The sequence below is a fragment of the Tamandua tetradactyla genome, chromosome X (assembly GCF_023851605.1).
Source record: "Tamandua tetradactyla isolate mTamTet1 chromosome X, mTamTet1.pri, whole genome shotgun sequence".
Lineage (NCBI taxonomy): Eukaryota > Metazoa > Chordata > Mammalia > Pilosa > Myrmecophagidae > Tamandua > Tamandua tetradactyla.
The window spans coordinates 46,791,302-46,814,597 of NC_135353.1; the positions used below are offsets into that span (position 1 = coordinate 46,791,302).

The following is a 23,296-nucleotide window of genomic DNA, read 5'->3' on the forward strand; positions in this document are numbered from 1 at the left end:
AAATATGTTTGCTTTAGATTGTCTGCTTCTTGAAGTGGGAAACCCCCTGAGTCTGACTCAGCATAGTTATATCACCTTTTTCTCTGAAAAACGAAGTAAAAAATCATTTCTTCACTACCAAACCAGTTGTATTTATTACATAAGGGTTTTCTTTTTTTTTTTTTTTTTTTTTTTAAAGGGAGGAAGGGAAGGAAAGACAGAGAAGGAAGGAAGAAAGGGAAACATCTTTAAACATTTTCTTGTTTTATTATATTTTGTTTGTTTGTTTGTTTTTTACATGGGCTGGGGCCGGGAATCGAACCGAGGTCCTCCGGCATAGCAGGCAAGCACTCTTGCCCGCTGAGCCACCGCGGCCCGCCGGTTTTCTTTTTTTTTTTTTTAATGGAGCAACATGCTGATATAATTTGAAGGATTGAGCCTTAAGGTTTGAGTTTTTTTCAGTTTATGAGTAACAGCAAAAATTAAAACATGAGAAACCGCAAAGATTTTTAAACAGAACATGGAAAAAGTAGTGTCCTACAATGAGTAGATAGAAAATACACTCATTTTCCCAAAAGAAACTAAAGGAAAAGCAGAGAGAGGGAACAAACCCTGTATATCACTGAGTACATGTCACCTAAAACTTTTCTTTCATTTTCAGATTTCCCTTTATTTTCCATTTGTAATGCTTCATTTTTATTGTCTTCCTTAATTCCTGGGTTTCTGAAAACTGGTGCTTTCACCAAATTAGAAGAAATGTCTCTCTCTTTTCATAAATAGGTATAAATAAACTAAGTTATTTCCAAATGTAAACCAGTTGCTGTAATATATTGCAGAAGATGAGATGAACAATTAGGAGCTGTGTCATGCATTGAGCTGAAGAGATGCATTTGACAACCTCCCAAACGGAATTTCTGGTCACAGACAGCTCTGGCTGTCTGTGTCTTTACCATTTGAAAGTACTTTCAGAACACGAAATCCTAAGTGTTGAGGTTACATTTCCACGAAATTTTTATTAAAGTTTGAAAAGTAAAGTGAAAATAGGACTTAACTGGATTCTGTTGAATTGGATTCTACATATATAAAACAGAATACAACTATTGAGTTATAATTTATGCCTGTATCTTCTAGGAGATTAAGTGAGAGAGAGAGGATTGGAGAATTGGGAGCACCTGAAGTATGGGGACTTTCTCCAAAGAATCCTGAACCAGAGTAAGTGGTTAAAATATATTTTTTTAACGTAAGATTTGTGTAAATCCGGAGTCTTTTGTCAGAATTTTTAACTGAAGAATTTAAAAATGCATCTCACTTTTTTCTTTCTTGCGATTTAAACTATTTTATCCCTTAAATTTAAAAAACATGGAACATACCTAAAAATTAAAACATGTTGCTAGTGGGTTTTAGCATTCTAATTGTTTTATTTAAATTATAATATATAGAGAGTATTCCTTTCCATTCATAAAAGTGTTTGGTGTTAAAATAAATACTACATTTGTATTATTTTGAATTATTTTCTCAATCCAGTAGCAGATTACATACCACATATTAACATTACAAAAAAATTTCCTAAAGTGAATATACCCATAGATTTTTGCTTTTTTTCCCCAACACAATTCTAAACACACCGTATAGTCCATCCAAGGTGTACAATCAATGGCTCTCAGTATAATCACAGAGCTGTGCTTACATCACCACATTTTCTTAGCTCCAAAAGAAAAACCCTGTGCCCCAAATACCCCCTATTATTGACAATTAGCTTTGGTGTAGTACCTTTCTTAACATTTGAACATTAAGATATTACTGTTTGCTGTAGTCTGTAGTTTGCCTGAGGTACATTTTTTTCCATATACCATCCTATTATTAACACGTTGTGATTGTGACATACATTTGTTCTAATTCATGGAAGAACATTCCTGTATTTGTACTATTAAATACCATCATGCACAACAGGATTCACTAAGTTATACAATCCCTTGTTTTATCCTCTAGCTTTCCTGCTAGTGATACACATGACCCTAAACTTCCCCTTTCAACAGCAATCCCACACATGATTCAATGCTGTTTTTACATACACAATACTGTGCTACCATCACCTCTATCCATTTCCAAACATTTACAGTCAACTTTTAAAAAATTCTAACAAAGTGTTCTAAGAAATGATCATGGTGATGATTATACAATTATGTGATGATATTGTGAACCATTGATTGTACATAAGTATGGAATATTCATATGTTAAGAATGTTTGTGTTTGTATGTTGTTTTGTCAATAAAAATATTTTTGAAAAAAATTCTGCACAAATTAAGCATCAGTTCCCCATTCTCTATCCTCATTCTATCTTCTGTTAACCTATATTTTAGATAATAGCTCCATGAGTTTGCTCATTATATTTAATATTAGTGAGATCATATTATATTCATCCTTTTGTGAATGGCTTATTTCACTCAACATAATGTCCTCCAGGTTAAGCCATGTTGTTGCATGCATCAGGACTTCATTCCTTCTTTTTTTTTTCCTATTAATGAAGATTTATTGCGATATTCCTACACCATACAATCCATCCAAAGTATGCGATCAATGGTTATAGTGCATTCATCACCACAGTCAATTTTAGAATATTTTCATTACTCAAAAAAATAGGAAAGGAAAAGCAAATGTGAAACCTCCTGTCATGGTCTGGTTCATGTTTCAGCTTGGCCAGGTGGTGGTACCTATTTGTCTGGTTGGACAAGTGCTGGCCTGTCTGTTACTATGCAGACATTTCATAGAATAAAATCATGGTCGCATTGCTGCATCCACAGCTGATTCCATTTGTAATCAGCCAAGGGGCGTGTCTTCTGCAATGAGTGATACTTAATCTAATCACTGGAAGCCTTTTAAGGAGGATTCAGAAGAGACAGGCTCTCTTTCTGCTTCGGCCAGTGAGCCTCTCCTGTGGAGTTCCTCCAGACCCTTCATTAGAGTCATCAGCTTCACAGCCTGCCCTACATACAGATTTTGGACTCTATGTTCCCATGGTTACATGAGACACTTTATAAATTTTATATTTACGGATATTTCTTGTTGATTCTGTTTCTCTAGAGAACCCTAACTAATATACCTCCGTTACCCTCTATCCCCTCCATTACTGACCTCTAGCATTGGTGTGGAACATTTGTTACTGTTAAATGAAAGGATATTAAAATATTACTACCTATAGTCCATAAATTTGCAATAGGTTCATTTTTCCTATATATGACTCTATTATTAAACTCCTTGTACCACTATTTTATTAACTTCTTGTAATAATGATGTACATTTAGTTCTATTTCATGACAGAAATATGTACTATTAGTCACAGTCAGAGTCCACAAGATTCACTGTGTTGCACGGTCCCATGTTTTAACCTCTAACTTTCCTTCTGGTGACATACATGACTCTAAACTTCCCATTTCAACCATATTCACACACAATTCAGAACTGTTAACTATACTCATTGTAATGTGCTACCATCACCTCTTTCCATTTCCAAACATTTAAATCCAACCTAATTAAAAATTCTGCACATATTAAGCATCTGCTTCCCATTCTCTAGCCTCATTCTATCTCCTGGTAACCTATATTCTAGATTTTATATCTATGAGTTTGCATATTATAATTAGTACATATTATTGAGGTCATATAATAGTTGTCCTTTTGTGTCTGTTTCACTCAACATGATGTCCTCAAGTCCATCTATGTTGTTGTTTACTTCAAGACTTCATTCCTTCTTACTACTGCATAATGTTCCTTTATATATCACGTTTTGTTTATCCATTCATCGGTTGATGGACACTTGGTTTGCAGCTATCTTTTGGCAATTGTTAATAATGCCACTATGAACATGGGTGTGCAAATATCTGTTCACATCCCTGCTTTCAGTTCTTCTGGGTATATTCTGAGTAGCAGGATTGCCAGATCGTTTGGCAGTTCTACACTCCCTGAAGAACCTTCAAACTGTCTTCCACAAAGGCTGTACCATTTTACATTCCCACCAGCAGTGAATAAGTGTTCTTATTTCTCAACATCCCTTCCAGCAATTGTAGTTTCCTGTTTGTTTAATAGTGTCTGTTCTAGTAGATATGAAATAGCTCATTGTGGTTTTAATTTGCTTTTCCCTAATAGTTAAGTTGACCATTTTTTTCATGTGATTTCTAGCCCTTTGTATTTCCTCTTTGGAAAAATGTCTATTCGTGTGTTTTGCCCATATTTAAATTGGGTTATTTGTATTTTAATTGTTGAGTTGTAGGATTTCTTTATATATTCTGGATATTAAACCCTCATCAGATATGTGGTTCCAATAATTTTTCCCAGGCTGCCTTTTTACCTTCTTGAAAAGTCCTTTCAAGTACAAAACTATTTGATTTTGGGGAGTTTCCATTTATCTGTGTTCTTTGATTGCTTATGTTTTCGGTGTAAAGTCTAAGAAACCATCATCTACCACAGAATCTTAAAGATGCGTCCCTACATTTTCTTCTATAAGTTTTATGGTCCCGACTGTTATATTTAGGTCTTTGATCCATTTTGAGTTAATTTTTGTGTGGGGAGTGAGATTGGAGTCCTCTTTCATTCTTTTGAATATAGATATCTGGTTCTTCTTGCACCATTTGTGAAGAAACTATTCTGTCCTAGGTGAGTGGACTTTGGAGCCCTGTCAAAAATCTATTGACCTAATTAATGGGGACTTCTGGGTAAAGTTGGCGGCTTAACAACATGCATATTTTAGTTCGTCCTCCAGAACAACTACTAAATAACCAGAAACAGTGCAGAACAGCTCCCGGAGCCACGATAGTGACCAGACACACAGCGTACCCCAGTCTGGACCAGCTAGACTGGCTGCGAGCACCCCCCAGAACTGTGAGTTCCCAAAGCTGCTGCGGCCAGTGCCGCTCCCCCACAGGCCGCTTCCAAGAGAGGAAAGGAAAGGACTTTACCAGCAGCAGGGACTGGGCACAATCAAACGCCAATTGTGGAACTAATTAATAAATTCTGACTACTAAAAATAGGCCCCCAGCTTAGGTGAACCTGATCAAAGCAGTGGTTGCTCATTTTTGCCCCAGCGCCAAGGGGGCAGGACTGACAGAAAAGGGGGGGAAAGAAAGAAGGAAACGCGTTTCTGTGGCTGTGTATCTACAAAGGCTTGACTGCCTCTGGATACAGCGGCAGGACTTTTCAGGCTGCAACTGCCCCAGGCATAGGCAGAAGTGAGCTCTTTTGGGGGCTTATCTGGGCCTGTGCCTTCCCCAGGGGAGGAGTGAAGCCCCACCCAGGTAGAATCCCTCCATCAAGGAATTCAGACACCAGGGCTTGGTAATTTAAAGCCATTAAAACCAGCCTACAACCTCTCCTCTGTCTCTACCACGCCCCCAGCAGGGAGAGTCTGACAAAGTTAAAGGTACTGCATCATCTTATGCTGGTGGGACCTGCAGTCAGACAAGCACCACATACTGGGCAGGATAAGAAAAACAGAGTCCAGAGACTTCACAGGAAAGTCTTTCAGCCTGCTGGGTCTCACCCTCGGAAAACTGATGCAGGTGACTCTTTCCTCCTGATAGGAGGCCATTTTGGTCTGGGAAAATCTGACTGGGGTCTATAATATCTAAGTAGACCCTCCTAAGTGTGTGTGTGGGAAAGTCAGCACACAAGCAGGGCAAGAAAACAAGAACTGAAAAATTCTCCTCTGTTAAACAAAACTTAAGCTAAAGTTCCAGATAAAGCTGAACGGAATGTCAAAGAACAGATAGACAACAAATTCATCTAGCAAGAAAACCCTAGATAAAAGAAGTGAAAGCAATCTCCAGAATAAACTAATTAAGGCAATTAAATGCCTAGACGCCAGCAAAAAATAACAAATCACACTAGGAAAATTGAAGATATAGCCCAGTCAAAGGAACAAACCAACAATTCAAATGACATACAGGAGCTGAAACAATTAATTCAGAATATACGAACAGACATGGAAAACCTCATCAAAAACCAAATCAATTAATTGAGGGAGGATATAAAGAAGGCAAGGAAAGAACAAAAAGAAGAAACTGAAAGTCTGAAAAAACAAACACAGAGCTTATGGGAATGAAAGACACAGTAGAAGAGATGAAAAAAACAATGGAAACCTACAATGGTAGATTTCGAGAGACAGAACATAGGATTTCTAAACTGGAGGACGGAACATCTGAAATCCAACAAGAAACAGAAACTATAGGAAAAAAATGGAAAAATATGAGCAGAGACTCAGGGAATTGAAAGACAATATGAAGCGCACGAATATACATGTTGTAGGTGTCCCAGAAGGAGAAGAGAAGGGAAAAGGAGGAGAAAAACTAATGGAGGAAATTATCACTGAAAATTTCCCAACTCTTACGAAAAACTTAAAATTACAGATCCAAGAAGTGCAGCATACCCCAAAGAGAATAGATCCAAATAGACATACTCCAAGACATTTAATAATCAGAATGTCAGCGGTCAAAAAGAAAGAGAGGATCTTGAAAGCAGCAAGAGAAAAGCAATCCATCACATACAAGGGAAGCCCAATAAGACTATGCTCAGATCTCTCAGCAGAAACCATGGAGGCGAGAAGACAGTGGGATAATATATTTAAATTATTAAAAGAGAAAAACTGCCAACCAAGAATTCTATATCCAGCAAAATTGTCCTTCAAAAATGAGGGAGAAATTAAAACATTTTCAGACAAAAAAATCACTGAGAGAATTTGTGACCAAGAGACCAGCTCTGCAAGAAATACTAAAGGGAACACTAGAGACAGATACAAAGACAGAAGAGAGAGGTGTGGAGAAGAGTGTAGAAAGGAAGACTATGAGTAAAGGTAAAAAGAAGGAAAATTAGATATGACATATAAAATCCAGAATCCATGCAGTAATAACACTGAATGTTAATGGATTAAACTCTCCAATCAAAAGACATAGTCTGGCAGAATGGATTAAAAAACAGGACCCATCTATATGCTGTCTCTACTCAAATGACACGAGGCCAAGGACACAAATGGACATTTACACACCAATGTTTATAGCAGCATTATTAACAATTACCAAGAGATGGAAACAGCCAAAATGTCCATCAATAGACAGTTGGCTAAACAAACTGTGACATTTACATAAGATGGAATATTATGCAGCTGTAAAACAGAATAAAGTTATGAAGTATGTAACAGCATGAATGGACCTTAAGGACATTATGCTGAGTGTGATTACCCAGAAACAAAAGGACAAATACCGTATGGTCTCACTGATATGAACTGACATTAGTGAATAAACTTGGAATATTTCCTTGGTAACAGAGACCATCAGGAGATAGAAATAGGGTAAGATATTGGGTAATTGGAGCTGAAGGGATACAGATTGTGCAACAGATCTGAAGGGATACAGATTAGGTAATATTATCTATTACACAATATTACCTAACTGTAATACAATTATGTTAAAACACTGACTGAAGCTGCATATGAGAATGATAGAGGGAGGAGGGCTGGGACATAAATGAAATCACAAAGAAAGATAGACGATAAAGATTGAGATGGTGTAATCTAGGAATGCCTAGAGTGTATAATGATAGTGACTAAATGTACAAATTTTAAAAATGTTTTTGCATGAGGAAGAATAATCATGTCATTACTGCAGGGTGCTGAAAATAGATGGTACTTAATATTTTAAAATTTCAACTAATGTGTGAGACTAAAGCAAAAAATGTTTATTTGGGACAAATCTATACTTTGACTAGTACATCTCCTAATATAACTTATGTAGATAGTTGATTGAACACCTTAAGTACATGGAACTTTGTATAGGACATGAGACTTTGTTGGTTTGTCCAGGTGATGCCCTGATGAATCCCAGAGTGATTTGATCAGTGAGTGGAAAAGTATTTGCAAAGTCCCCTTTGGGGAATGGTGAGAACGGGGGAAAACTCAACTTGCCCAAGTTGAATTCTTGATATTCTCACAAGCACTGTGGACAACCAAAGCTATAGGCTGATCCCCCAGTCTTGGGGTTTGTTCATATGAAACTTAACCCCACAGGGGATAGGTCAAGCCTACTTAAACTTAAGCCTAAGAGTTACCCCCAAGAGAACCTCTTTTGTTACTCAGATGTGGCCTCTCTCTCCAGCCAACACAGCAAGCATACTCACCCCCCCCACCCCGTCTACGTGGGACATGACTCCCAGATGTGTGGATCTTCCTGGCAGCGTGGGACAGAAATCCCAGAATGAGCTGAGATTCAGCATCAAGGGATTGAGAAAAACTCTAGAATGAGCTGAGACCCAGCATCGAGGGATTGAGAAAACCTTCTCGACCAAAAGGAGGAAGAGTGAAATGAGACAAAGTGTCAATGGCTGAGAGATTCCAAACAGAGTCAAGAGGTTATCCTGGAGGTTATTCTTATGCATTAAGTAGATATCACCCTGTTATCCAAGATGTAATGGAGAGGCTGGAGGGAACTGCCTGAAAATGTAGAGCTGTGTTCCAGTAGCCATGTTTATTGATGATGATTGTGACTGTGTGATTGTGAAAACCTTGTGTCTGATGCTCCTTTTATCTACTTTGTCAACAGATGAGAGGAACATATGGAATAAAAATAAATAATAGGGGGAACAAATGTTAAAATAGATTTAGTTTGAAATGCTAATGATCAATGAAAGGGATCAGTAAGGGGTATGGCCTGTAAAATTTTTTTTTCTGTTTGTTATATTTTTCTGTTGTCTTTTTATTTCTTTTTCTGGATTGATGCTAATGCTCTGGGAAATGATCATGATGATGAATATGCAACTATGTGATGATATTGTGAATTGCTGAGTGTGTGTGTTGGGAATGTTTTTTCTTGTAATTTTATTTAATTAATAAAAAATTTAAAAAAAAGAATTAATGGGGATGAGCTGTAAGCTTCCTTCCACCGCAGAATGAGCATAATTTGCCTTTTTGGAATAAATGGAAGTCTTCAGCACATAAACTGCCATGCCCAGAACTACCAATCTGTCATCTTAGAACAAGGGACTCATCCACCCCCAATTTAGAGGGGTGAATTCATTCTTTATCCTCAGGGGCTGAGATGCCCCCTTCTTAGAGGCACTGGCGGGCACACTGGTGCCGTTTTCTTCAGCTTCCCTTTTGGGCAGTATTTACACATTTATTTAGGCAAGGGCATGGGCTGGTGGCAAGAGTGATGTCCCCTCGGAGTGTGAAGACTTTAACTCTGTGACATTTTGTATATCCTGAAGGCACGACAGCGCCCTGTTTAATAGCGGAGGCTAGGGCTGGCTAATGGAGTGTGGGGCTTAATTGATATATGGGGAAACTTCTTAACTGATATATGGAAATTTCTTTATTGACATATGGAAAAGCACAGAGGAAGGAGGTGCGAACGGGGTCTGCACCCAAGTGAGGATAGCTACTCTATTGATTGATACCTGAAACAGTACAGAAGAAAGAGGGGGAATAGGGTGTTTTCCCCTAGTGATACTGATTATTTTTATTTTTATTTCGCTTTTACTTCTCAATAAGTAGGTTCTGCCCACAAAGAAATGTTAAGTGAACATGGAATGGATTTATTAACTTAATCTTTTAAAAAATTTAGCCAATATGCTCCCTTCCCCATCCCACCATCACACCCTCCCCCAGTAATCTGGAATCTGTTATCTGTGTGAATTTACCATTTCTAGTAAACACTTATAAGTATCATCAAAAACAAACAAACAAAATCTATTGACCGTCAATCTGACAGTCTATTTCTGAACTCTCAGTACATTTCCATCAGTCAGTATGCCTGTCTTTATGTCAGTATCATGCTGTTTTGACCACTATAACTTTATAATGTGCTTTAAGTCAGGAAGTGTGAGTCCTCCAACTTCATTCTTTTTCAAGATGTCTTTGGCTATTAGAGGCCTTTTGCCCTTCCAAATAAATTTGATAATTTCCCAGGAATTTTGCTTGGGATTTCATTGAATCTGTAAATCAGTTAGGATAGAATTGACATTTTAATGACATTTAGTTTTCTAATCCATGAGCACAGAATGTCCTTCCATTTATTTAGGTCTTCGTTCATTTCTTTTAGCAATGTGTTGTTATTTTCTGAATATAAGTCCTTTACATCCTTGGTTAAATTTACTCCTAGATATTTGATTGTTTTATTTGCTATTGTAAGTGGAATTATTTTTCTTGATCTCCTCCTCACATTGCTCATTACTAGTGTATTCACATACTGCTGGTTTTCTTGTATCCTGCCACTTCACTGAACTCTTTCATTATCTCTGATAGTTTTGTCATAAAGTTTTCAGGACTTTCTAAATATAAGATCACATTCTTTGCAAATAGTGAAAGTTTTACCTCTTCCTTTCTGATTTGGATGCCTTTTATTTCTTTCTCATGCCTAATTGCTCTATCTAGAACTTCTAGCACAATGTTGAAAATCGGAGGTCAGATCGGACGTCCTTGTCTTGTTCCACATCTTAGAGGGAAAGCTTTCAGTCTTTCACCATTGAGTAAGATGTTAGCTGTTGGTTTTTCATATATGCCCTTTATCATCTTGAGGAAGTTTTCTTCTATTCTTATCCTTTGAAGTGTATTTATCAAGAAAGGATGTTGGTGTGCTCCTGAAACCCCATGGCTCAGTATATACCTGGAGGAACTGAGTATGAGGACATGAATGGACATTTGCACACTGGTGTTTATGGCAGCAGTGTTCCCGATCCACAATGGATGGAAGTGGCCTAAGGGTACAATGACTGAGGAATGGAATTGGGAACTATGGGGTAGTATATACTGAGCGGCCACAAGAAGGATTGAAGTTGTGAGGCATGCAACTAGGTGTATGAACCTTAAGGACTATATGTTGAATGAAATATCAGGAACAGAAAGACAAATATTATCATGCCTCAATCATATGGACTAACTATAATATAAAAACTCAATGAACTAAAGTCAAGAACATGGGTTGCCAGGTTGGGGCCTATTGTAAAGGTTCCTAGATTGTAAGTTCTTACAGCAGTCACTTATATTCAGGAGGTGTAACTGTTATTTCTAAATTCTAAGATACTTAGCTGTTTGTATATAACCTGGTCATTCCCAGAAACTATGGGCATTTATATGATACCTGAGGCTCTGAGTTAGAGCTATGAAACTATGAAAATCAGCAGTACCCCATACAGGAATTGTTTAAAAAGTTGAAAAAGTGATCAGACATCCAGTAAAGATATGAATAAAGCTGATCTGGATACAAGTAAGGTATATCAGAAGACTGGATATAGGATGGTATCATTCATATTTTAAAACTTCAACTTCTGGATGAGACTAAAGGGAGAGATGTTTATTTGGTGCAAGATTTATATTTTGGGTAGTGCATTTCCTAATTTAACTTATGTGGTCAGTTTAGTTGAACTCTGTAAGTACCTGGAATCTTGAATAGGGCGTGAGATTTTGTTGGTTTATCCAGGTTAGTGTAATGCCCCAATAAATCCCAGAGTGATTTGATCAGTTAATAAAGAAGTATTTGCAAAATCCCCTTGGGGGAATGGGAGGAAAGGAGGAAATATTCACCTTCTCCATTTGGAGAATTTCTAATAATCTCACAAGCAGTGGGGACAGCCAAATCAATAGGCCGAGCCCTTGATCTTCAGGTTGGCTCCTATGAAACTTATTCCTGCAAAGGATAGGCTAAGCCTACTTAAAATTAGACCTAAGAGTCACCCCCAGAGAACCTCTCTTGTTGCTCAGACATGGCCTCTCTAAACCTCAGCAGGTGAACTCACTGCCCTCCCTTCTACATGGGACATGACTCCCAGGGGTATAAATCTCCCTGGCAACATGGAACAGAAAGCGCAGGATACCGGGACCTGGCTTCAAGGGATTGAGCAAGCCTTCTTAACCAAAAGGGAGAAGAGAGAAATGAGACAAAATAAAGTTTCAGTGGCAGAGAAATTTCAGAGTCAAGAGGTTATCCTGGAAATTATTCTTATGCATTATATAGATATCCCTTTTTAGTTTATGGTGTATTGGAATGGCTAGAAGGAAGTACCTGAAACTATTGAGCTGTGTTCCAGTAGCCTAGATCCTTGAAAACAATTGTATAAAGATATAATGTTTACAGTATGACTGTATGATTGAAATCTTGTATATGATGCTCCTTAAATCCAGGGTATGGACAGATGAGTTAAAAATATGGATAAAAATAAATAAACAATAGTGGGGACAAAGGGTAAAATAAATTGGGTAGATGGAAACACTGGTGGTCAGTGACAGGGAGGGATAAGGTATATGGTATGTATGAGTTTTTTTCTTTTTTTTCTTTTTATTTCTTTTTCTGGAGTGATGCAAATGTTCTAAAAAATGATCATGGTGAGGCATACACAATTATGTGATGATATTATGCGCCATTGATTTTACACCACATAGGAATGTATGTGTGTGAAGATTTCTCAATAAAAATATAAAAAAAAGATGCTGGACTTTGTCAGATGCCTTTTCTGCATCAATCAAGATGATCATTTGGTTTTTCCCCTTTAATTTGTTAATGTGATATGTTACATTAATTGCTTTTCTTATGTTGAATCACCCTTGCATACCTAGAATAAAATCTCATAGATCATGTGTATAATCTTTTAATGTGCTGTTGGATTCGATTTGCAAGTTTTTTTTGTTTTTTTTTTTTTGGCATGGGCAGGCTCTGGGACTCGAACCCGGGTCTCTGGCATGGCAGGCAAGAACTCTGCACGATTTACAAGTATTCTGATGAGGATTTTTCTATCTATATTCATTAGAGAAATTGCTCTGTAATTTTCCTTTCTTGTGATATCTTTATCTGATTATAGTATTGGTATGATCTTGGGTTTCCCTCCTTCAATTTCTTGGAAAAATTTGAGCAGCATTGTATTAATTCTTCTTGGAATAATTGGTGGAATTCAGCTGTGAAGCCATTTGGTTCTGGGCTTTCTTTGTTGGGAGGTTTTTGATGATTAATTCCATCTCTTCACTTGTGATAGGTTTGTCGAGGTCTTATATTTCTTCATGAGTCAGTGTAGTTTGATTGTGTGTTTCTAGGAAATTGTCCATTTCATCTAAGTTGTCTAGTTTGTTGGCATACAGTTTTTCATATTATCATCTTATGACCTTTTTTATTTCTAGGGTTTCAGTGGTAATGACCTCCTTCTCATTTCTGTTTTTGTTTGTATCTTCTCTCTTTTTGTCTTTGCCAGTCTAATTACAGGTTTTTCAATTTTCTTAATCTTCTCAAAGAACCAGCTTCTGGTTTTGTTGATTCTCTCTATTGTTTTTTTGTTCTCAATTTCATTTATTTCTTCTCTGATCTTCGTTTTTCTTTTCTTCTCTTTGCTTTGGGATTAATTTGCTGTTCTTTTCTCTAATTCCTCCAGGTAATCAGTTAGGTCTTTGATTTTAATTCTTTCTTCCTTTTTAATGTAGGTATTTAGGGCTATAAATGTCCCTCTCAGCACTGTCTTCATTGCACCCCATACGTTTTGATATGTTGTATTCTCATTTTCATTCATCCTCGAGATATTTACGGATTTCTCTTGCAATTTCTTGTTTGACCCACTGATTGTTTAGGAGTGTGTTGTTTAACTTCCATATATTTGTGAATTTTCCATTTCTTTGCCTGTTGACTTCCAGCTTCAATCCATTGTGATCAAAGAAAATGCTTCGCATTGTTTCAAAATTTAAAAATTTATTAAGACCTGTTTTATGACCCAACGTGTGGTCTATCCTCGAGAATCATCCATGAGCACTTGAGAAAAACATATATCCTACTGTTTTGGGGTGGAATGTTCTGTATATGTCTGTTAGGTCTAGTTCATCTAGCATATTATTTAGGTTTCCTTATTGATCCTCTGTTTAGGTGTTCTATCTATTGATGACGGTGTGTTCAAGTCTCCCACTATTATCGTAGAAACATCTATTACTCCCTTTAGTTTTGTCAGTGTTTGCCCCATGTACTTGGGGCACCTTGGTTGTGTGCATAGATACATATATGCATGATTATTTCTTTTATTTATGTTATTTCTTCTTGGTAAATTGCCCCTTTTATTAATATTTAATGTCCTTCTTTGTCTCATACCATTTTTGCATTTAAAGTCTGTTTTGTCTGTTATTAGTATAGCTACCTGTTCTAGTTTGCTAGCTGCCAGAATGCAATATACCAGAAATGGAGTGGCTTTTCAAAAGGGGAATTTAATAAGTTGCTAGTTTACAGTTCTAAGGCCGAGAAAATGTCCCAATTAAAACAAGTCTATAGAAATGTCCAATCAAAGGCATCCAGGGAAAGATACCTTGGTTCAAGAAGGCCGATGAAGTTCAGGGTTTCTCTCTCAAGTGAGAAGGCACATGGCGAACACAGTCAGGGCTTCTCTCTCGGCTGGAAGGGCACATGGCGAATACGGTGTCATCTGCCAGCTTTGTCTCCTGGCTTCCTGTTTCATGAAGCTCCCCGGGAGGCGTTTTCCTTCTTCATCTCCAAAGGTCACTGGCTGGTGGACTCTCTGCTTTGTGGTGCTGCAGCATTCTCTGCTCTCTCTGAGTCTCTATGAATCTCTCATTCTCCAAAATGTTTCCTCTTTAATAGGACTTCAGAAACTAATCAAGACCCACTCAAATGGGTGGAGACATGTCATCCCCTAATCCAGTTTAACAACCATTCTTAACTAAATCACATCAACCAGGGAGATGATCTCATTACAGTTTCAAATATACAGTATTGAATAGAGATTATTCTACCTTTAAGAGATGAGATTTATATTAAAACATGGCTTTTCTTAGGGGGCATACTTCCTTTCAAACCAGCACACTACCCCAGCTCATTTTTGGTTACTGCTTGTCTGGAATATGCTTTCTAGCCTTTCACTTTCAGTCTGTTTGTATCTTGGGGTCTGAGATGAGTATCTTGTAAACAGCATATAGATGGATCATATTTCTCTTATCCATTCTGCCATCTGTGTCTTTTAATTGGGGAGTTTAAGCCATTAACAGTCAATGCTAGTGGTCGATGTGCACCCCTCCCGCATCCCCCGTCCCCAGCCCGCAGCCGCTGGCGCTCCACCTCCGGACTCTAGCCCTTGCCCCGGAGTGCAGCCGTGATCCGGTCCTCAGGCATCTCTGTTTCGGAGCAGCCGGGAACTGCGCAGTACCCCGCTTGCCGATATGGGGAAATCTTTTTCTCATTTACCCTTGCATTCAAGTGAAAAAGATACTTGTGATGGAGTTACATCAACTGAAAATATGAGGACTAGATTAGTTAATAATGAAACCTATAATGAAGACGGAAGAAATGGAGTTGTCTCTCAGTCTCCATATGTGGAATTCATAGGAAGAGATAGTGTCGCTTGCCCCACTTGGCAAGGAATAGGAAGAATTCCTAGAGGACAAGAAAACCAACTTGTGGCATTGATCCGATACAGTGATCAGAGGTTAAGACCAAGAAGAACAAAGCTTTATGTGATGGCTTCTATGTTTGTCTGCTCCTTTCTGGATTGGCGGTGTTTTCCTTTTCCCTTGTTCTATCGATGTGAAATACATTGGAGTAAAATCGGCCTTTGTCAGTAATGATGTTCAAAAGCGTACAAAATATTTAAATATCACAAGCACAGTGAATATAACAAACAATAACTATTACTCTTTTGAAGTTGAACACATCACTGCACAAGTTCAGTTTTCAAAAACAGTTATTGGAAAGGCACCCCTAAACAACATAACCAATATGGGTCCACTTGATATGAAACCGATTGATTATACAGTACCTACTGAAATGAGTTATATGTTTGATTTCTGTACATTGTTATCCATCAAAGTGCATAATATAGTACTCATGATGCAAGTTACTGTGACAACAACATACTTTGGACACTCTGAGCAGATATCCCAGGAGAAGTGCCAGTGTGTTGATTGTGGAAGAAACACAACTTATCATTTGGGCCAGTCTGAATATCTAAATATACTTCAGCCACAACACTAATAATTGAAAGAGATGCAGCTGGAAAAGAAGAAATACCTATTGATATTTTCAAAACTCTGAAAGTTGAGATACTTCCTAACAGGAGATCTTAAATTGGAAAAACCTGAAGTTTACACTTTGCTTCTAAGAGTACAGTTAAAAATGTGTGGACTTGCAGTTATTCCAGTCTTCACTCTGCTGTTATGATATATTTGTACCAGAATCTTTTACCTTAGTCTAAATTTACCAATTTGTTTTCTTCTCTCCCACTCCCCACAAAGGGGAAAATTGGGACTTCCCTTCTAGGGCAATACATAATTATTTAAAATTTAAAGTTCCAGTCACTACTGAAATATAATTTTGGTCATGAATACAATTCAAGAAACTTTATTTCTGAATCTTTAATAGAGTTTCCTGAGAGTCTGTTATTCATGGAAGACTTTTAAAACCTCATTTTCCTTTTTTATAAATGTCCATGGTAATATTTCAACTACTTGGATATTTTAGCTTTTAGCTAAAAGTTCTTAGCTTTTTATGTGTTGAAATTCTGATTATTTGTACTTTCGTCAGTCTTATTTCAAGCCAGTGCTTACATAATTCTTAGAAACCAAAATAATCTTTGTGAAATTAAGTACCTAAAATTTTTTTGAAGTCCCTAAAGAATGTATTCGTATTAGGTATAGTTTTGTGAAGTTTTGTGTGATCTTCAAATATAGTCATTTAACGTACACTATTGTAAATAATCTATGCATGGCTTTATACAGCTTTAATAAATGTCAAAGTGCTATAAACTCAAAATTAAAGTAAGCTCATGAAAAGAAATAAAACAGGAAAATGAAATCCAGAAATCTGTAGAATGCAAATATGGTTCCAATTACATATTGCATCTGGCATAATGTAAATTTGAAATATATTGATGTTCTACTTTTTTTATGTTGCTTTTTTCATACTAAAGAATTGTTAAGACCCTGGTTTATCACAGTTAATAGGTACCCAAGTCTTCAATTTTATGATATTTTACAGTAGGAAAATATTTCCTTGGTAGAAATTATATACGAAATCCTGTCATTAAATGATGAGGACTTTATCAAAATAAACTTTATATTATGCTTTTAAAAATTTAATCACTTTGCTCATTACATGGATATGATGCAGTTACATTGTGAAAGTTTTCTACTTTTAGTTTTAATTTTATTTAAATTTTTTTTCAAGTTATGTTTTCATTGCATTTCCATCTGGTCCTTTTTGCCTTTTCATGTCTTTTTAAAAGGCATGTCACTATGCTAGGGGCTAAGTATAACACCAAAAAAAGTTAAATGGCTTGAGGTTAATTTATTTCTGTTTCCTAGTGACAGAATTTAGTTGTCCTCTTCCCATCATATGTCTGACTTGGGTCTGGAACAGCCTATTTATCAGGTCCTTTGTCTCTGAACTATCAAACATAATCTATGTTTAATAATTTAGAGCTAATGAAACCCTTTCTTTTACCTTGAAACATGCTCATTTTTCTGAGCTTTCATATTATTTTCTCCAGATTTTCCTGAGTGAACATTTTAAATGGGTATTATGTGTTGTCTAATTTCTTTTCCTTATTTCTTAGTCTTCCCTTTATCCATTACTAACTCACCCATCCTTACTATTAAACCAAAATCACCTCTTTAATTTATTATGCACTTTCTAGTCCAGTCATAATTTTTATATTTTCTTTTTTCTTCTGCTGTTTGCTGACTACTCTCATTCTTGAAACTGCAGACTTCTCTAATGTATTGATTTTACTCATATTTTTCAAATCATTCACTTTTCCATTTTTCCCTCATTCCCTGCCTTTCAACATTTTTTTAGTGAGTATGTTCTGGGGCCCCTTTTGCCTCAAAAATTGTGCTCTTGTGACTTTTAACAATCACCTATATCCCAAACTTCCAAATCTGTTTCTGCATACCTGGAAATTTATATAATGTAAATTAAACATGGATTTTCTCCTGATTTGTAGTCCTTATAGACTTTTAGAGTGCATGCATATGATCAGCTATAGAGGCAGGAAAGTAGAGGGAATACTTGCTTTAAGTGACTTACTTTTTAATCTTTTTCATCATCTTTTAAATTACAAACAATTTCCGCGGGGGTTATCAGAAAAAGCTAGAATTTAGAACAAGTAAAAAACCTGTGGTAGAGGAAACATAGATCATCTTTGACTATTGTCATGAAGGGGTTAAGTAACTGCCAGGATAAGCCTGAACTATAATAATGCATTTGGGTGAAACAGCGTTATAGAGGGGGAAAAAAAAATCAGAAAGTGTGAATTAGCATTTAATTTTTCTTCTCTTAGGTCAATTACCACTTTGTGTTTTTAAGTGGTAATGAGAATGGGCATAGATACTTTTTTGCATACTGCTCTCAGACCTGATCCAGAAGACGTGGCAAAGATGCTACACAATTTTTTTCTGATATTTCTAAAGAATAATGTTCTTAACTTTCATCCTAATAGATTATTTTTGTTTTTTAACCAAATTCAATACTATGGAAAACTTCAGAGTAAGGACATTTATATGGCATTTTTCAGTTTTCAGGACTTACATGATCTCCGCAATCCTGTGAGTCAGAAAAAAGAGGGTGATAGGGCCTTCATCTTTTTTTAGAAAGGAGAAGTATGGAGAAGTTGGGAAACTTGATGATCACATATTTAGTAACTAGTTTAATTGGGACCAGATGTAGTTTTTGTGTTTCCCGCATCTGTGCTTCATCATTTAAAATATCTAGTGTATAACCCTACCTGACTCAGGTTAGTACGATTCAAAATTAGAGAAAATTTTAATATAGTTAATAGTTGACAATCAAAACAGTACTGATGGACTCAGATTTTGGTAGCTTTTAAGTTAGTATTTGAAATTTTTTAATGGGGAATAAATACATAAGACTTTGGAGCAAAATCGATAGCTTAAATATTTTGTTAAAATTTAGTATCCCTTGGGCGGGCCATGGTAGTTCAGGAGGCAGAGTTCTTACCTGCCATGCCGGAGACCCAGGTTCAATTCCCGGTGCCTGCCCATGTAGAAAAAAAAAATTTAGTATCCCTTGATCACTCCAATAACATAACTAATACATTATCGTAGATGATTTATAAAAAATAAAGATTAATGTATTTGAGGTTTGAAGTAGGAACAATGTGAAAATATTAGGTACCAGATAAATTGCTTGAAATTCCCAAATAACCATCTTTATTCTAGTATATAACGTCTGTATGACTAGTTTTATTTGTGTGCAGCTCTTCTAGGCCTTTTTTTGTTTGTTTAGGCCAATATGGTAATTATTTTTTCTAAAAATTTATGAGAATAAAATATAATTCGTTTTAGATCTTCTGAATGTGTTTTGAAAATGGCACAATGCAGTGTTAAAATAGATAGGAAGTTACTGCCAAGACACAGTGAAAATAACAAATTAGGAGACTTGTGGTTCTTAGTCTCATGATTATTGTAATATAATTCTGTAATACCTAACTGGCAGGTATGCCCCCTATTCTCCCCCACCTTTTCGTTGTTCTTGTGTTTTTTGGTTTGTTTAAAATTCTTAGAATAAAAAGTTCTTTATATAAAGATATCTTATTTCAGAAAATATTTGACCCCAAAGTAAATCACTGCTTAGTATGTATAGTCAATATTTATTAGGGACTTAATGTGTTTCAGATATTGTGCTGTCTTTTCATGTACATGATCTTTTCCTCAAAACAGTCCTCAAAATGGGAGTTATTGTCTCCCATCTTACATCTAAAACTTGAGATTTAACAAATTTAAGAAATTTGCATCAGCTAGAAAGTGTCAGATTTGGGATTCAAGCTAGGCCTTTTGACTCAAGCATCATTGCTTTTATCAATTAGTATATTATCTTTCCAGCCTTTGAATATGTTTCATTTGTAAAAATATATTTTTTGCTGTAAGAATTTGAGATTTTTTGTGGTATTTTCAAAAATGCTATTAGGATATTTTATTATTTTGTAGCTCTTTAGTATAATGAAAATGTTTCCCTTTTTTATTTTTTTATTAATTTTTAAATTAAAAAATATATATTACAAGGAAGAAACACAAACATTCCCAACATATGAAAATTCTGTTCTACATATATACTCAGCAGTTCACAATATCATCACATAGTTGCATATTCATCATCATGATCATTTCTTAGAACATTTGCATCAATTCAGAAAAAGAAATAAAAAGACAACAGAAAAATAAAACGAAAACAGAAAAAAAAAGTTATACATACCATACCCCTTACTCCTCCCTTTCATTGATCACTAGCATTTCGAACTAAATTTATTTTAACATGTGTTCCCCCTATTATTTATTTTTATTCCATATATTCTACTCGTCTGTTGACAAGGTAGATAAAAGGAGCATCAGACACAAGGTTTTCACAATCACACAGTCACATTGTGAAAGCTATATCACTATACAATCATCATCAAGAAGCATGGCTACTGGAAACACAGCTCTACATTTTCAGGCAGTTCCCTCCAGCCTCTCCATTACATCTTGGACAACAAGGTGATGTCTGTTTAATGTGTAAGAATAACCTCCAGGATAACTTCTCGACTCTGTTTGAAATCTCTCAGCCACTGACACTTTGTCTCATTTCACTCTTCCCCCTTTTGGTCGAGGAGGTTTTCTCAATCACTTAATCCTGAGTCTCAGCTCATTCTAGGGTTTTTCTCAATCCCTTGATGCCGAGTCTCAGCTCATTCTAGGATTTCTGTCCCATGTTGCCAGGAAGGTCCACACCCCTGGGAGTCATGCCCCATGTAGACAGGGGGAGGGTGGTAAGTTTGCTTGTTGTGTTGGCTGGAGAGAGAGGCCACATCTGAGTAACAAAAGAGGTTCTCTTGGGGGTGACTCTTAGGCCTAATTTTAAGTACACTTGACCTATCCCCTGTGGGGTTAAGTTTCATATGAACAAACCCCAAGACTGGGGGATCAGCCTATAGCTTTGGTTGTCCACACTGCTTGTGAGAATATCAAGAATTCAACTTGGGGAGGTTGAATTTTCCCCCGTTCTCACCATTCCCTGAAGGGGACTTTGCAAATACTTTTCCACTCACTGATCAAATCACTCTGGGATTCGTCAGGGCATCACTCTGGACAAACCAACAAAATCTCATGTCCTACCCAAGGTTTCATGTACTTAACGTTGTTCAACCAAGCTATCTACATAAGTTATATTAGGAAATGCACTAGTCAGAATATAAATTTTGTACCAAATAAACATTTTTTGCTTTAGTCTCACACATAAGTTGAAATTTTAAAATATTAATTGCCTTCTATTTTCAGCACCCTGCAGTAATGACCTTCCTTTGTTCTTCCTCATGCAAAAACATCTTTTGAATTTGTACGTTTAGTCACTATCATTATACACTCTAGGCATTCCTAGATTATACCATCTCAGTCTTTATTGTCTATCTTTCTTTCTGATTTCATTTATGCCCCCAGGCCTCCTCCCTCTATCATTCTCACATTCAGCTTCATTCAGTGTTTTAACATATTGTATTACAGTTAGGTAGTATTGTGCTATCCATTTCTGAGTTTTTATATTCAGTCCTGTTGCACAATCTGTATCCCTTCAGCTCCTATTACCCAATATCTTACAATATTTCTATCTACTGATGGTCTCTATTACCAACGAAATATTCCAAGTTTATTCACTAATGTCAGTTCATCTCAGTGAGACCATATAGTATTTGTCCTTTTGTTTCTGGCTAACCTCACTCAGCATAATGTCCTTAAGGTCCATCCATGTTGTTACATACTTCATAACTTTGTTTTGTCTTACAGCTGCATAATATTCCATCATATATATGATGGCTGTTTCCATCTCTTGGTAATTGTAAATAATGCTGCCATAAACATTGGTGTGCAAATGTCCATTTGTGTCCTTGCCCTCATGTCCTTTGAGTAGAGACAGCATATAGATGGGTCCCATTCCCTAATCCATTCTGCCAGTCCATGCCCCTGATTGGGAAGCTTAATCCATCAACATCAGTATTCTTACTGCCCGGGCTTTTTGCCTTTTGACTTTTATATGTCCTTCTAATTTTCCTTCTTTTTACCTTTACTCATGGTCTTCCTTTCTATACTCTTGTCCACACCTCTCTCTTCTGCCTTCATATCTGTCTCTAGTGATCCCTTTAGTATTTCTTGCAGAGCTCGTCTCTTGGTCACAAATTCTCACAGTGATTTTTTGTCTGAAAATGTTTAATTTCCCCCTCATTTTTGAAGGACAATTTTGCTGGATATAGAATTTTTGGTTGGCAGTTTTTCTCTTTTAGTAATTTAAATGTATCATCCCACTGTCTTCTTGCCTCCATGGTTTCTGCTGAGAAATCTACGCATAGTCTTATTGGGCTTCCCTTGTGTGTGATTGATTGCTTTTCTCTTGCTGCTTTCAAGATTCTCTCTTTCTCTTTGACCTCTGACGTTCTGATTAGTAAATGTCTTGGAGTACATCTATTTGGATCTATTCTCTTTGGGGTACGCTGCACTTCTTGGATCTGAAATTTAAAGCCCTTCATAAGAGTTGGGAAATTTTCCGTGATGATTTCCTCCATTAGTTTTTCTCCTCCTTTTCCCTTCTCTTCTCCTTCTGGGACACCCACAACACGTATATTCATGCGCTTCATATTGTGATTCAGTTCCCTGAGCCCTGCTCATATTGTTCCGTTTTTTTCCCTATATTTTCTTTTTCTCGCTGAATTTCAGATGTTCCATCCTCCAGTTCAGAAATCCTATGTTCTGTCTCTCGAAATCTACCATTGTAGGTTTCCATTGTTTTTTTCATCTCTTCTACCGTGCCTTTCATTCCCATAAGTTCTGTGATTTGTTTCTTTCAGACTTTCAGTTTCTTCTTTCTGTTCATTCCTTGCCTTCTTTATATCCTCCCTCAATTCATTGATTTCATTTTGGATGAGGTGTTCCATGTCTGTTCATATATTCTGAATTAAATGTTTCAGCTCCTATATGTCATTTGAATTGTTGGTTTGTTCCTTTGACTGGGCCATATCTTCAATTTTCCTTGTGTGATTTGTTATTTTTTGCTGGCATCTAGGCATTTAATTACCTTAATTAGTTTATTCTGGAGATTGCTTTCACTTCTTTTACCTTGGGTTTTCTTGCTGGATGAATTTGTTGTCTGTCTGTTCTTTAACATTCAGTTCAGCTTTTTCTGGACCTCTAGCTTAGGTTTTGTTTAACAGAGGAGAATTTTTCAGTTCTTTATTTCTTGTTTCTTGCCCTGCTTGTATGGTGCCTTTTTCCCCCCACCCTTAGGGGGGTCTTCTTAGGTATTATAGACCCAAGCCAGATTTTCCCAG

General features: G+C 36.6%; 1 protein-coding gene and 1 pseudogene across 1 annotated transcript in view; both read left to right on the plus strand.

Annotated features, from left to right (window-relative positions):
- Positions 1–23,296, plus strand: part of NKAP (NFKB activating protein) — a 43,816-nt gene that overhangs the window by 1,967 nt on the left and 18,553 nt on the right. Inside the window, exon 2 of the mRNA XM_077145966.1 lies at positions 1,111–1,191. Within this exon, the coding sequence (XP_077002081.1) occupies positions 1,111–1,191 (81 nt within the window). The remainder of the gene's footprint in view (positions 1–1,110; positions 1,192–23,296) is intronic.
- LOC143670455 (transmembrane protein 106B pseudogene) lies at positions 15,153–16,386 on the plus strand (annotated as a pseudogene).